This window comes from Alternaria ventricosa (genome assembly GCF_023758065.1).
Source record: "Alternaria ventricosa strain BMP 2768 chromosome Unknown scaffold_32, whole genome shotgun sequence".
NCBI classification, from domain to species: Eukaryota; Fungi; Ascomycota; class Dothideomycetes; order Pleosporales; family Pleosporaceae; genus Alternaria; species Alternaria ventricosa.
The window spans coordinates 22,926-39,350 of record NW_026055712.1 but is presented as its reverse complement, the minus strand read 5'-3'; the positions used below and the strand labels follow the sequence as shown (position 1 = coordinate 39,350).

Here is a 16,425-nt window from a genome sequence, read left to right as displayed (position 1 = left end):
AGCGACACCAGGAGCGGCGACTGCCGCTTGCGATGGACACATGTGCTAACGCAGGTAGCCTTGCCGAGATTCAAGGCAAGCCACCAAGAAATCTCTGAGTACAGTATTTTGGTTCCTTTGATGGGGTCGCTTCCTTATTGAGATGGAATGATTACCGACTACGTCACAGTAAACTGCAAGCAGCGTCATCTGGGTTGATCCGATGGCGGCGCCAGTTGCAAGCATCCATGAAGAAAAGAATGCGGGGACTTGTATGGTGAATGCTTGGTGTTTGTATTCGTCGATAGGCAAGCAATGCGTCGCCGGCGAATTGATCTCGATAATGCCGTTATTAATGCAGTAATATGATATGGCGGTGCCTCACTGAGGCTCCATTGCGCGCATTCCTACTGCCCTCTTCAACCCGATTGTCATCACCACACGATCATTGGCAGGATCTTCTACAACGTAGGCCTGCGGACAAGATGGGACACAAGAGAGAATGGACATCCTAGAATGGAAAGCAAGACATGGAATCAAAAGCTGCAAAACAGAAAGTTGGGACTTTTGTGAAGTCATGAAGTCCCTATTCGCATCGAGCACGACTACTGACACCTGTCAACCCCCATCAAGGAGTCCTTAGGGCATCGCATGATGTCTCCAAGGGATAGACTTTGCCGAGGCGAGCATCGTGCTCAGAGCGGAGTTTCGCGGTCGCCGGCGCGCAGGTACGCAGACATGACGACCTTTGACGATGATGTTGTTTCACAACGAAGGTGAAATATCGGGATGTAGTGTCTGACCTATGATCATGTTGGCCGCTCCACTCATTTAGGCCAGGAAACAGGCCAGGTTCAGCGATGAGCATTGCTCCATTCTGTGAAGGTTGTCGAAATCGCAGGCAAACGACAAGGTCAAGAGCGCTGCCGAACAGTGTCGCCGGGAATGTTGTCTATCCCATCTATTGCAACACCGACGCTAGCTTGCTCTTTTGTGTGGTCCAGTGTGACAGATTGAAAGCATTAGGGTGAGTGCGTAGCACACACTGAGTGCGGAGAAGAGACATTCTAGCATTGTAAGTTCGAAGAGCAGAGGCAAGACTTGTGCAAGCAGCGGTCAAAGAACTGGCGAAGTGTGGACAGAGAAATAATACATTTAGCAAACGCGTCTTGGTGACAGCGGAGATCTTATAGGTTTGCAGCGGATATCCATGAGGGGATGTAGCGGAGATGGTAGAGAATGTCGGATCGTTTTCGTCGGGGAAGCATACTCAACGACACACGTCAGCCAAGTGGAGGATCTCGAGTCGTGAGAAGAGATTTACCGGACCCGTAGCACGACGAGCGCGCGAAATTATAGCAATCAGCCAGTGATTGAGGCCAATTATGGCGGCGTCAGAGGTACGGAGAAGCATGTGTAGCTATTACAGCCAGCGCCCTTGATGTCCAAAGCAGCCACTGAGGAATCCTCGAGTTTATATATCAGACAGCGACCTGGGTCAAAGTCGACGATGGCTAACCCGAGATTCGAACGTAGTTCGAGGGGCGCATTCGTGATGGCAAAGCCGCCAGAACGCGGCTGCAGTTGGACAGGATGTGACACCAAGGACCGCGTGTTTGAGGCGGTGGGGCGATAGCTTTCAAAAGGGCATACACTACGTCCAAGGCTGACGCTGACGCTCAGTAGAGTTGGCGCAACAGAGGCTGAGCGAATTGGTGGAAAACCTGACCCATAGTAGCGTAATCTTTTGGCGTGCCTTCGCTGTTTTGGTACACTCGCTCGGTGGTCTGATCAGTGTTCTGGCCCCGGACAGATTTGCGTCAGTGATAGTAGGCAGAGGGAACCTAAGTATCCAAAGGTGGCACGAGAGAAGCATCCCAAGCAACGTTCGATCTGACGGTACGTTGATCTTTCACCATTGGTAAGAGACTACGGTCTGCCAGGTGCGGCAGAGACCTCGTTGTCGACGTCTATAGGATGGAGCTGCATTATCTCGAGGCACTGGACATTCGCTGACCAGACCTGTGGTGGTATTCTTGCATGGTGATACGCCCGGCACTGTATCAGTCCGGTCGAATACGTCGCCCTCGAGTATGGGGATGGAGTCTTGCCGTTTCATCCCGAGACAAAAATCGCAATCGTAACATCGTCGTGTCCGCACCACTGGAGCGTGGTCTCAGCATTGACGTTGCAATAGTGGTGCAGGGAAGCTTCTTGGTCGACATGAAATGGATGTCGTCCTTCTCGGGCCTAGGCGGGTTCGAGGTCACGGCTGAGGCACTAGTTCGATACCTGAAGCACCCTTGATGTCGACAGTGAATGGGCAATCAACTCTACGGTTCTGCTGAAGTTGAACGTACTCGCGCGGAATCCGCACGAATGAGCTTTGCGCGCGCGCTTCAGCATGCAGCCGAGCGCGGAGGTACCGGAGGGCGGTGATGACGCCGACTGTGGGAGGGGACGACCAAACTCCTCTGACGCGTGTTATCGCTGGTGCGCTTGACTTCGTACGAAGTTGGGAAATGGACGGCTTCTGCGTAGAAACGGTGTGTTTGCCGCAATCGCAACGATATGCCCGCCGTGCTGGAGTGTGTCGAGATTCGACGCGAGGACTGTATGGTGGGAGTACGACGTGGCCAAGGTCGGCGAGACACGTTGCGGAGCCAGTAGGTGCCGTGACAAATGTGAGAGCTTTAGTAGCACTGGGTATGTGAGTTGAGCTGAAGTATGTCCAAGCTGGGCTGGAGTAACCTAATCCGAGTCCAGGATTAGGTTTGTGGGATACAGGCGGAAACGTCGGTGGTGCCGTGAGCGGAAAGGATATGGCGAGTGCGAGAGACTCTGGGATGCGTGAGTCAGCATGAACAGTTGCTTCCCTCGGCGTATCACCGGGTTTGGACGGAGTGGTGTTGGCTGACGTGCAGTCGATTCGAGCTGGCCATCATGCTGGCGCCTCATCACGTAGCGTGGCCCGGTGGTCCGACTGAGCATTTCGTTGCATCGCGCACAGGTTGAGCCATTCCGAGATGCGATCCGCCATGTGTGACCCGGTGTGTTGATCTACAAATCGTCGTGTGCAGTGTAGATTCAGTCTGCGCATCGGGACCGTTGCTGCCTCACCGCGCTCGTGGGAGGCGGAAACAATCTGCGCAAGCCTCTGTCAGCCAGGCTCATAGATGTCATGCCCAGATCACGACTGACCTTTGTGGGAGTCCGTGCTCTTGGCGCGTCATCGTGGCGCTGCCCGTGGGCATTCAATGGGCCGTGGCTACTGGATTGAGCGAATCTGGAAAGTGCACGTGTTTGGTCGCTGCAGTGGGAAGGAGGAGAGCTGTGTCGGTGCTCTTGGGCATGGCGAGGGCGGGCAAGTTGGCTGCGGCGTCGGCAGTGTTGCCCAGGTGTGCTTGGAGTCGGCACGGCATAACCGCGTCTCACGGGCGGGGCTCGGGCGGGGCTCGGGCGACATCAGACGACAGACCATCTCAACCTCTTGATGCACTCCCTGGCCTCCCTTGCAGCGTCGCAATCGTTGGCAATGCCCTCTTCGCACATGCTCGCCAACCCATCGGTGGTTGACGAAGACCAAGACAACGGTCCTCGTATGGTCAACATTTCCCCAGTGTGCAACTTCCGTAGGTTACGCGTGTACACATTTCACCTTGATTCCTTCTATGTGTACTTCAATACTCTTTCCTCATCATCCTATGATTCTCAATTAACCTTTTTAGCAAGGTTGTCTCTTAGACTTCAGCTTCCTGTCGCTAGGTAAACAGATCAAAAGAACCCCAAGCAGTTTAAGATTAATGGTTTGTTAGTAGTGCTGGCTCGATTTGTGGATGCTGCGGAAGGAGAACCATGGTTCTAGAGGTACATGGTCACTGCACTTAAAAACCTCCGTTCTGCTTCACAGTCGCAAACATACTCTCACGCGCATACACACCATCACGCACAATACCCGCGCACACACTTACAGTTCGCGCATACTCCACGATGTCATCCTCCCAGCAGCAGTTCGTCCCAAAAATTAGACGGGTTCGAGAGCTGCAAGCGTACAAGAACTGGGTCGAGGCAGGGGGATTAGAAAGATTCGCGGCAGAGCATAATGTCAAACCAGACTTCGCTGACCGTCTTTGCGACGTCAAGCCGGACGTAGCCATCGCGTTTTACCTCAAACTCGCGACTATACCTGGCCTAGAAACTACAATGGCACCCCCGAGCAATGAAGTGTATGCCCCCGCCTCTTATGGGCTACAAATCATACGAGACACGAAGAACGGATGGAGCAGCGAAGATGAGACGGATGATAAGAAGGCCAGGGAACAGAAAGGCGGAGAGGGCAAGGACGTAAGTCGCAACACTTAGTCCTTGCATCTTATAGTAGGGCTGACAAATGACAAGATCAAGGACGAATCCGATTAGGACTTCTTGTTCCTCGCAGTTTTGAGCAGCCCAAGGAAACGAGGCGCGCCCGACTAAGCCCTAAGTAGCCTGGAAAAGCGCTACAAGGAGGTATGAACACGCGTGCGCTTAGGTATGTACGTGGTACTGAGGAGAGTCCGACGGAGGACACATCGATTGGAGGGGGCTTTGCAACAACATACAGTAACTTATTACCTACCGAATGGAGATGCATAACCTGCCTTGCTGTTGAAGCTGGGCGGCAATGACGCTGACGGCTGAGTGTTGGTGGTCTTGGTGAAGATGGCATCAATGGCGATGACGTTGATGACAAAGCGTCGCTAGCGACCGTGTAGGCTTAGCGGCATCCGGCCTCGGCCAGCGTTCGCTCTGCCCCGGTGCCAGCTCTCACTGCGACACGCCCGATGCATGCGCCATAGTCCCCCATGTCTTCGCAACAGCGCATCGCAGTCATGTCATTCCTCGACCCTAAATCGCCGACGTGACATATTTCGTTGCCCTTCACGACACCACTTGCCGTGCGACTCGCCTTCATTGCCGGCTCATCACCTTCCTGCATGCGACACCGCCCATATTACACACGGAATCACGTTGGCAGCCGCACCTTGGACACGTCCAGTATCGCGACGGCCCTGCTCTCGAGCGAAGTAGTGCACACATCTCCCCACATAGTGCATATCCCCCAAACATCGCCCATGTCTAGTCGCTACCAATGGGCAGCCGCTGCGGTCGTCTTCACAACAAGACACGACTAGTCGGAAACTAGGAGGACGGATGCATAGCAGGACAGTGGATGATGGGCCCGGTACGATCTGCTGCGTAGAAGCGCGCTCAACGCAGCCGACGACAGCCTAGTTGAATCAGACGGCATGATTCCAGGCCACCACCTCTGCTCGACACCCAACATGGACCCCGTGGCCCATCCTTCACGGTACCTGTCGCGCGCAGATTCGGCAGAACCTTGGACTATCTGACCACTGCGCACGCCCGGCTACTGTCTGGAGCAGCGACTTGCAGCCACCTCCACTGAGGACGTTACTTGGGCCATGGAATTTGGCGGAGCTGGACCAGCACCCCGTCATCGCCTGCCCCGCCCTCACATTGACCGCGCGAAGCTTGTCGTCAGTTACGAACGCGTGCTTATGTACCATGCTGCAGCAGAACGTTATCATCCTCACGATGGACCGAGTCCGCACGACGCCATGTTGCCAGATCACGTATCGCCCGTTAACGGAACGTCAATCGAGGCTCCAGCGGGTTGCCCTTACGCCATCCCTCCGGTCTCTCCACATTGCGAGGACGCGTTCTACACCTGGCCACACGATATCATACGCGTCGCGATAGGTTTCCGTCTCCACGACACATATGGCGATCTCGATAGAAGATGGACTCGACAACAAGGGTGGAGTACAACAAGATGGGTGTCACGGGGAATGGCGGTCGCTCCCCGACTGTGGGAGTTTAGGAATTCGACTGGATTGGCACGAGCAGGCTGCAGGTCAACGAAGCGTGAAAAGGCTGACGGCTTCTTACTCAAAGATCGAGTACATGTTGTGCATGGGCAGATCTGCTGCAAGAGTTTGGATAACCCGACGCCTGCTGGTAACTACTCTGAGGTGGTTAGGTGTTCATATAGCAGTTCACAAAGTTCTATTTGCAATAATAATAGTCTGTCAAGGCAACATACCCCTATTTACCACGCAGTCAAGCACCCTGACCGGAATCTAAAGAATCTATCCTGCCTATCTCCTCCGCGTCAACACGACTATTGGTTGTATGCGCGAACTCCGAACGAAAGAATGATATTGTTGTTGCTACGAAAGACTGTCTAGTTCCCACTAGTAAATGAGACTTGGCCGATGATCGTCCAAACGGAATGCCAACAAGTCAGCGACTGTTGGTGGGGATGGATCAGGTCCGAGAGGAAAGCAGCATTCACAGTGGTAGTCCGTTTCGCTGATTCTGGTTACCCGTCCATTCACTCGGTTGCGTCCAAAAGCTTGAACCCGTCCACGAGCTACCCTCGTCACACATGTGGTACATACCGGATGACCACACGGAGTGTCGAGCAACCCATCGTCTCCATTGCACATGCAGCATTCAGTATGGCTGGACCGGAGGGGGTGAAGCTGCTGAGGGCCTAAAGCGAGGTGCTGGGGACAGTAGACTCGTTGGTCGCTGTCGCGACAGGCATTGAAGCATTGCCGGCAGCAGATGCTCTTGCATGTGCTGAAAACGAGTGGGTCCGTGTCTGGGTCTGTGTCGTGTTCGTGGACGCACTGCGAGATATTATTGATGCTATCTTGAGGAGTATCCATGCTCTCTTCAGGGGTATCCATGCTGTCTTGAGGATCAATGCTCTCTTGAGGAGTATCCATGCTGTCTTGAGGAGTATCCATGCTCTCTTGAGGAGTATCCATGCTGTCTTGAGGATTAATGCTGTCTTGAGGAGTATCAATCCTATCTTGAGGAGTATCAATCCTGTCTTGAGGAGTATCGGAAATGCTCCAAAGCTGTCGCCAGCTTTGCTTCGTAATGATTATGCAGCTCCTGAAGAAATCTCCATTCCCCAAAGAAGGCCAGCTCTCGATGGTGAAGATGTAGACGGCCACAAAACAAAAGAAGAGAATGAGACGAACGGATGTCTCGACGACAGCATCGTGGTCGCAGGCTTTGCGAAACGTTACTGGCCAGAAGTAGGTACCGAGCGCGAGATACATAAGCGATTCGACAGACCAAAATTTAGCGGAGTGATATTGCGTGCGGAATAACGCTCGTTCAAAGTAAGCCAATAAGTCCGCGCCTGCTACTAGCACCCACCAAATACTAAAGATGATAAAAAGTCCTTAACCGACGCTTAAACGACAGTAGCATCCCTAATGTACTGTCTCCTAATTAGAGGCTCTAGGCGTTCTTACAGAATCTCTGGTAACTAGCATGCCTATGTATACGGCATCAGTAAGGGATTTTCGTAGGGTAGGACCGATGAACGCAACCGCCCTAGAGTGGTTAAGATAGTATCGTTGGCACTTCTAAACCTCTTCCGTAACTATGCGCCTTGATTCATGTATAATTAATACGATTAGACGCTAGCCCTCGGATAGAATTCTAACAAGAAGACACACTCCTACTATAATAAGGTAGATAGTAAGGCAGGTAGCGATTATAATTCTGCACACAGGCAGGAATATAAACAGAATACTAAAGTTTTTTATAACAGGACTATTGTATAGTAGTATTAGAAACTCTGTAATCGTGAATAGTAAAAGTCTATAGAGGCTATTAAGGAATTTTCTGTTAATCTCTTTATAGTCTTAAGATCTATCGTAGTTCTTAGAGCTAGATATAGTATTAATGTAGCTTTTAATTAAGCTTATAGTAGCGAATATAATATTAAAAGGTACCTAGAAGGTAATATAATGTAACAAGAACTTTGTGTGTATATAGAGTAATAGATTGTTTATATAGATATTTGTAGGTATACTAAGTACGCGTAGATAGTTGTAATGTATTATAAGTCTTTGTATTAAGTTAATAGCTATACTAGAAGGTTTATAGACTATATATAGATAAGTAAGTATAACTTTAAGAGAATAGTATATAGTGTTCTCTAATAGAGATTTCTTCTTAGAAGTAATAATAATGCATTATATAAAAATAGAGACTAAGTAATATCTTAAAAGAAGTTAATAACTTTTACTAGAAAGAGTTACTTTAATTGCGCTCTTAACTTACTTCTAGCGTAAGTAGGCGCTGTAAAATATATCGCGATATATATAGATAACCTTAGAACTAAATTAGATTAAAATGTAGCAAAGACTATAAGTATACGCTAACTTTAGTAAGAATAAAGTATAGTCTTAGTTAAGTTAGACATGTTAAGTATTAGCGTAACTAATATCTTAGAAGAAGATATTAACGTAGACCTATTAAGAAGGTAATACTATTACTTAATAACTATATAGTAGTTAACTTTGCTTATACTTTATTAATAGATAGTAAAGTAAGCGTTAACGCTAGTTGCGCGCGAACTACCTACTACGTCTATCTTTTCTTTTTACCTATAACTACCTTAAAGGTATACTTATATATAAGAAGCTATACTAGTCTTAAGTAAAGAGAAACTCGAACAGTAGTATTATAGTAATATTAATAAGTAGTATAGTAAAGAAACTTACTATAATCTTATAAATAGTTAATGTATAATTAAGACTTAGCTATATAAATAAATTTATTCTTACTTTATATCTTAAAAACCTCTTATAAGATTAAGCTAGACTATCTAGATAGAATTATAGATAATAGAATAAGTAGTGTAAGGTTAAATGCGTAGTTTAAGATACGTCTGTAGATTTCTTTAATAAACTTATAGATACATTAACAAGAGAGCTATATCTAATACTTATTAAGTTTCTAGAAAACGTTTAGGCTTAGTAGAAGAGTAATAAACTAGTTCTATCTAATATTACACTTTAAGATAGCTTTATACGCACGTTTGTATCTAGTTCTAAAGATAGAGTAGATGCGCTAGTATACGTAATATAGCTATAGGTATCTTATAGCGTAAGCTTATATATTAACTACTTATCTTTTCTTATTCTTATAATATAGATAGACCTAGAATTATATTTAATTATAATAGCCTTTTAATAGAAGTATAATACAATAACTATAGATAAGAGAATAGCAAGAGTAATATATAGTGCTTAACGTACTACTTAGAAACTATATATAAGTAGTAGATATTATAATAGTTTCTAGAGATAGCATAGAAAGAGGCGCAAGCATAGTTACTTTAGAATATATTCTTACTATTTTGTTCTAGCCTTATAATGTATAGTTAGTAGTTTATAGGTAAGAGGTATATAATAAAAGAATAGATACTATTAGCGTTAGATATTATTTAGTCTAAAAGAGTAGAGAGTAAAGTCTCTAGCTTTCTCTAATCTTTATAGGTAGACATACTTACCTATAGTAATATTAAGAGGTAGTAGACTCTAGAATTATAAACCTTATAGTAAGATATATTAGGCTTCTACTACTACTAGCGAACGCGCTAGCGTGCGTATAGAACTAGACTTACTATCTTAGAGATTACGCTAGACAAGATTAGAAGTTGTACACTATCTAAGTTCTTAAAGGTTACTAGAAACCTAGCGCTCTTTCTATAGGCTAGAGAGATTATTAAGTATAGTAATAACTCTAAGAGCAAATCGTCTAAGGCGTTTTACCTAGAATAAGTAATCTACCTCTAGTCTAGACTAGAAAGTAAAGGTACTCTACGCTATATTTATATAAGTTTAAGATAGTCTATATATAGCTACGCTTTCTATCTATTCTATCTGTGTATAGCTTAGTTAGAGGCTAATAGATAGGTAGTACAGCAAAGTTAGAGAGGTAGTAGTAGTAGTAGAATCTAGAACTGTGTCTAGTAGCACTAGACTAGACTAAGATAGTTCTAGGCGTAGATAAGCAAGAGTAGACTCTAGAAAGCTAGAAAGTCTCTAGGCTAAGTGCTAAATTCTTTACCTCTGCGTAAGAGTAATAAACACAGCGTTACACTACGCTTAGATTTCTATTACCTAGTTATTAGAATAACTAGTAAGTGTTACACTCTACGCTAACTGCACTAAAGCTTAAGTATAATATATCTAGCTATTACGCTCTATCTATAACAGAACGTATATAGTAGAAAAAAGTAGAAGGCCTTAGTTTAACGCTAGAAAATTGTAGTAAATAAGGTTATTATATAATTATCTTTATAATAACAGAGAGTGCTAAGTATACTATCTTTAGGTAGAGAGTTGTATCTATACACGCAGCGCAGAAATAAACCTCTAGACGCCTATACTCTATAAAGTAGTAAAGGTATTCTTATAGTAAAGTAGATAAATATAGAATTAATACGCTATTAAGAGTTAAAGTCTTCTCTAAAGCTAGTCTTTAGTACTAGTGCTAAAAGGTATAATAATAGACATATTTAAGTTAAACTTTTTTAGCTATTTAGTTATATTTTATACTAAGAGAGAAACTCTTTTTAGCTACTCTAAACTTACTTATATACTCTATAACTATTATTACTAGGTATTTCTCTAAACTATACCTAATACAATCGCGATGCAAAACTCTAATACATATACTACTACTTTCTTTTCTACCTTCTTTCTAGTCTTTACTTAGCTTATTATAGAGAGTATTACTTACTAGTAGAAGATATAGGCTAAGCTACCTACGTATAACGTAGGCTATAGGCTGCATATGCAACGCTTCTATTTATCTAGATATAGTGTTTTATAGTATTATATACGTTAGATCTATAAAGAATTAATATTATTCTTACTATATATTAACTCTCTTTATACTAAATAGTATATTACCTAAATTTCTTTCTAAAGTATACTAAGATAGTAATTAGTGTAGTCTTATTCTTATAGTAAAGTATTAGACCTATATTAGCTCTTTAGTGCTCTATAATTAAGACTATATCTTAGAAAAATAATATTTAAGGTTATATCTTCTGCGCTTTACTCTACTATCTAACTATTAGTAATATAGTTATATTACTAGCGTAGTAGAATTACCTATAGAAAGAGCTTAAGTGCTATTATATTAAGCTTAATATCTTCTTATACTTACACTCTAGTTATAAGTTTAGTAAAGTAGAGCGCTACACTACGTAGTTTATCTATAGTTCTAATAGTATTATATTCTCTAAGATTCTCTCTAGCGCTGCTATCTAATCTACTATCTATCTCTCTATCTAAGAGCAAAATTAGACGTCTTAACAAGAGAAAGATATTCTTAAAGTTACTATAGTATTATAAGTAGACGTAAGCTAGGTATCTCTATCTCTATTACTAGCCTACCTTTTATACACTTTCTACTACTATAGAGGCTAGTTACCTTACTCTAGCGTAGAATATTAGTTATTACTCTAGTACTCTTTTATCTCTTGTGTAGACTTTTAATATACTTATAAACCTATATATAGTAGATTTAGTATAGTTATTACGTATATAATCTACGCAGAGACAGCTTCTATCTAGATAAGTTAAGTCTAGAACGCTACTATAAGAATATCTAGTTTAGTACGTGTTAACCTTAGTTAGAGTTAAAAGAGATAGTAATAGTTATAGAGTAATTCTAAACTTAAAAGACTTACTAGAGGTAAGTAGTTTAATCTTCTTGTCTTATATCTTATCTTTCTAATATTACTTTAAGATTAGTAGCTATATTATATAAGAACGAACTTACTACTAGTAATAGTTTTAAAATAAAAAGCTTTATTTATACCTACTATATTACTATAGCATAAGTAGAGTAAAGACTAGTAACTATAGACTGTATATACACTTAGAGCTTAAAGCTTAAGTAGAAAGTACTATAATATTTTATAAGTTCTTACTCTATAACTAAGATATATATATTTAGAGTATCTAAATTATATATAGATCTTATATATAAACCTTAAGAGAATACCTAGAAGAGATATAAATAGGCCTACTACTTTACTATTACGCCTCTTTTACTATAACTATATTATATACCTAACGCGTACTATGTTCTTAGCCTCTAAGATAACTATAGAAGAGACTACACTCTAATATAAAGCTATTTACTAAGAATAAAAGAATTCTAACTCTATATTACTCTTTTATAAAAGCTACCTAATTAAAGATAAAAAGCTAAGTTTAAATATACTTAGTACTCTATACACTACGTTTATCTTACCTACTAAAGCTATTAATAGATAAAGTACTTCTCTTTTTGCGTTAAAGTTTACTTTTATAGAGTATATATAGAAAGCGTAGGTATTATTACGCGAACTTCTCTATACTACTCTAATTAAAAGTATAATACTTAGACGCTAAAGATAAAGAGAGCTATACTAATAAGAAGTGTATATATTATAAGATATAGTAGTAAGAGTATACATTCTTTATAAAGCTCTAGTAGCTCTTTAGCTATAGGTTGTCTAGGTAGAGATACTTTACGCGTTTATTATTAAATTAGTATATATATCTAGAAAGAGATAGAAGAAGCTCTATATTTTTAGTAAGCTTCTTAATAAGTAGTAGAAGACTAAGCGTCTTGTTTATAATAGTAGCTAATAATTAGTGTTAACTTTATAAGAACTTATAAACTTTTCTTTAGTATCTACTTTACACTATCTTCTATATTATTATTAGAGAAAGCGTCTTACTATTAGCTATATTTTACTTACTATAGGCTAGCCTATAAAGTTAATCTAGGCTAAAAAAGTATATTATATTAATAATAATACTAACTAAGAGCTACTAGTTTAGTATAGAAAAGTATATTACTACTATTATATAAGCCTATATAAGTTAAACGTTACTTCTAGTAGCGCTATAGCGTGTTGCTAGAGGTCTTAAAAGTAGTTTAGCTAATAAGATAATTACTCTACTAGCTACTTAGAAGAAGCTAACTATAGAAATAGATAATGCGTTATAATTAATCTTATAGAGAGTAGCGCGATAAATACAATAATAATTATAATAATAATACTAAGTATCTTAGAGAATTAGAAGAATATAAAGATAACTTTTATTAAGGTTTAGGCTAAAGTCTACGTTTAGCGTAGTAGGTTGTATAGAGAAAGATAATATAAGTATAATTAAGATAAGAGTTAATTTTAGAGTTATAAATTATAAGTGTAGAGCGCAATAGAAGCGCGTAATAAACTAGAATAGGTTAGCGTAATAGAATACTTAGAAGATAACTCTAGACTTAATTAATATTGTAAAGATAATTAGATAGTAGAGCTAGAGATAATAGACTAATACTATAAGTGCACTATTAGCTGCAAAGAGGCTAGTAAGAGTTATAATAAGAGTATATATACTAGCCTAGTAAGTAAATAGTGTAAGAATATATAAAGAGATTAATAGAAGCTACTTATATTAGTAGTAATAGAGAAAAAGACTAGTAAGTAGGTAATTAGCTGTGTACGTATATTACAATAGAGAGAGCGTAATAAAGACTAGAAGTTATTAGATTAATAAGTAAGTATAGTAGTATTATATTAGTATTGCTACTAAGTTCTGTGTTAATATTAGCTGTTTTAACTTTACCTATTTTATAACTAGTAAGATTGCTAAATATAATAGTACTATAAGAATTATTAATATTATCTAGAAGTAGCTCTCTATTCTTGCTCTTATTAATAAAGTTAAAGTAGATAAGCTAATATAAATATAATAAGCTAGAAAGGTTATATAGAGTTATTCTACATTAGTAGGCTTTAACGTATTAATATATAATAGTTATTATAGCCTTATAAGTCTTAAGCTTAGTGTATAATAATGCTTAGTAAAATCTACTTCTCTTCTACTTATTATAACGCTTTGCTACTATTACTTAACTTTTCTTAAGAGTATATACTTTAATCTTATTCTTCTTACCTAGATATATCTCTATTAGTTGTCTAATAATAGTAACCTCTAGTAGCTTATTCTTAAAGAGTAGTTTAGATGTATAGCTAATTACAGACGTGTCTAAGGTAACTAGATAATCTAGTGTTACCTATTATTACCTACGTCTTACTAAGACTAGAGATTCTAAAGGTAAGAAGAATAAGGCAGTAGTACTTGCGCTCTGCTAGCTTCGAAGAGAAGTAGAGAATCTATAGCTCTAGCTTAGCAAAGATATTACTTAGTATAGTATTATAGAAGAATAAGTAGTTAAGTTAAAGAGACTTATTATCTAGCGTAACCTTCTACGTATAGAGGTTAGAGATAGAGCGCTTATATAGCGTAGAGTTTATCTAGCGCTAGATACTCTATTACGCAATAGAATATTAGAGTTTCTTTAGCCTATAGTAGTTATATACTTCTCTCTTTAACTTATTACTATATACGTAGAATTTAAAGCCTATAGTTTATTATTACTATTCTATAGTACTGCGATAATCTAGAGGTAATCTAGAGATAATAAGCTAACTATACCTTCTATATTCTATATAACTTTTACGTAAGAAGATACTCTATAAAGAGAGAAGTATTCTATCTCTAAGAACTTTAGCCTATTATAGCGCGCTTATATTATTTTAGCTATCTCTTTTAGAAGATTAGATTTCTTATATCTATTCTTTGCGCTAAGGTTATAGTCTAGCGTTAGAACGTTTAATGTAGAGGCCTAGAACTCTAGATAGAAGGCTTACTAGCTTGTATCTAGAGACTATTATTTATAGTTCTATTAGAGTTTAAACCTATTCTAAAGGCTATAATTTATAATATTAGAGAATTATAGAAGACCTTATTATAATTAGCTAGATTAGAAGAGTAAAGGTTTCTAGATCTATTCTAAAGGCTACTGTACATAGTTATATTAGATTATTAGAAAACTTAGTGTAGGTTAAATAAGACTTGCTACGTCTACCTCTTAGTAAAGACGTTCTAGAGCCTAGCTTCGGTAATAGTAGTACTAGTAAGGTAGGCTAGAGTAATAGCAGCTAGCTACTTAATAGAAAGTAGACTCTAAGGCGCGTTACTATCTTAGTTAGTTATTACTACGTAGGCTAAGATATGTAGTAGTACGCACGTTGCTAGTGCTATAGTTATAGTAGCCTAGGTAGCTATATTTAGTATTTAAGATAATAAGAGAGCGTACTAAGTATAGTATATATAGATTAAGCTCTATAGTCTTATACTGCGCCTAGCCTTTACGCGCGTATCGCGACCTATTAATATTAGGTAATAATATACTAGTAGAGGCAAGACTGCGCTACGCTAATTTAGTACTAGCGTTAATTCTTTATATATACTTAATATAATACCTCTTTACTTACTTATAATAAACTAGTCTATAGGCTACGTATAATTAGCCTATATTATTACTTCTATACTCTTTAATATTTTACGTATCTTAAGCTTAGCTAAATATAGTTATAGATATTCTATTCTATCTATATACTTATTCTCTATATCTCTTCTAGCTATCTATTTAGTTTTAATTACGTCTTTAAAGTATATAAAGAGATTATCTCTTTACTAAAGTTCTCTTCTAGTGCGTTACTTCTCTCTACTTAGAAGTCTTTTAGTAATTTCTAGAGATAGTATAATAAACTATAGTGTATCTCTAGTTATGCTGTTTCTTTATAAGTTAAGCTATAGAGCTTATAATCTATAATACGTCTTAATAACATTATATACTACTATTACTATCTTTTTCTTCTACTCTTTCTAATCTTGCGCTAACTTTAGTAATCTAATAGTTAGACTTAGTAATAGCTCTATTAGCCTACTAAGTGTGTCTATAAGCTTAGGTAGTTCTACAAAATATTATATATCTATAATATTCTTTTTTATTAGTATAAGGTTGCGATAGACGCTAATTATAGCTCTTAACTTCTTTCTTATTATTAGTGTTAATATCTTACGTGCGTATCTATGTGCGATTCTATAGTTATAGAGTAATTAGGCTTCTTTTCTCTCTTTTTCTCTATACTTTCTACTATTCTCTAATACTAAGCTTAGTTAATATATTCTTTAATATTATTAAAATAGTTTATTATATTACGCAGAATTTAAAGTAAAGATTTGTTTAGTATATAAGCTTATTATAGACTTACTATAGTGCTGTCTTCTTCTCTAGGTCTATAGAAATTGTATATTTATAGTGTAATACTACTTAATAGACACGCTTAGAAGAATACTATAATTTAGATAGAATAGATTAAAGTTTATAACTATAACTAAGAGAGCCTTAGAAATATATTATTTACCTACTAGAGCTATTATTATGCAGGTACAGACATAATTACTATTATACTACCTAGTAATACTACAATTATGTTATATAGCTATAGATTGCTTACTATTAATCTCTTTACCTTCTCTCTACCTAGTTTTACTTTAGGTTACTTCTCTCTACCTTCTATAATACGCACTTAGATATTAGTCTTGTAGTTAGAGTAGCTTTTAATAGTTATAGTTATATTTATTAAGCTTAGATTATCTAAGTTATAATTACTACCTGCTACTTATTATATTCTAGCAGAATAAC

The 16,425-nt window shown here is 39.3% G+C and overlaps 1 protein-coding gene across 1 annotated transcript; it reads left to right on the top strand.

Moving 5' to 3' along the window:
- Window positions 1–3,969: 3,969 nt before the first annotated feature.
- Window positions 3,970–4,398, top strand: J4E93_010548 (uncharacterized protein; the record flags this gene model as incomplete). The annotated part of the gene is made up of 2 exons (XM_049348426.1): window positions 3,970–4,323; window positions 4,378–4,398. 2 exons carry the CDS (start codon window positions 3,970–3,972, stop codon window positions 4,396–4,398), a joined length of 375 nt encoding a protein of 124 aa, XP_049194378.1.
- Window positions 4,399–16,425: the final 12,027 nt, after the last annotated feature.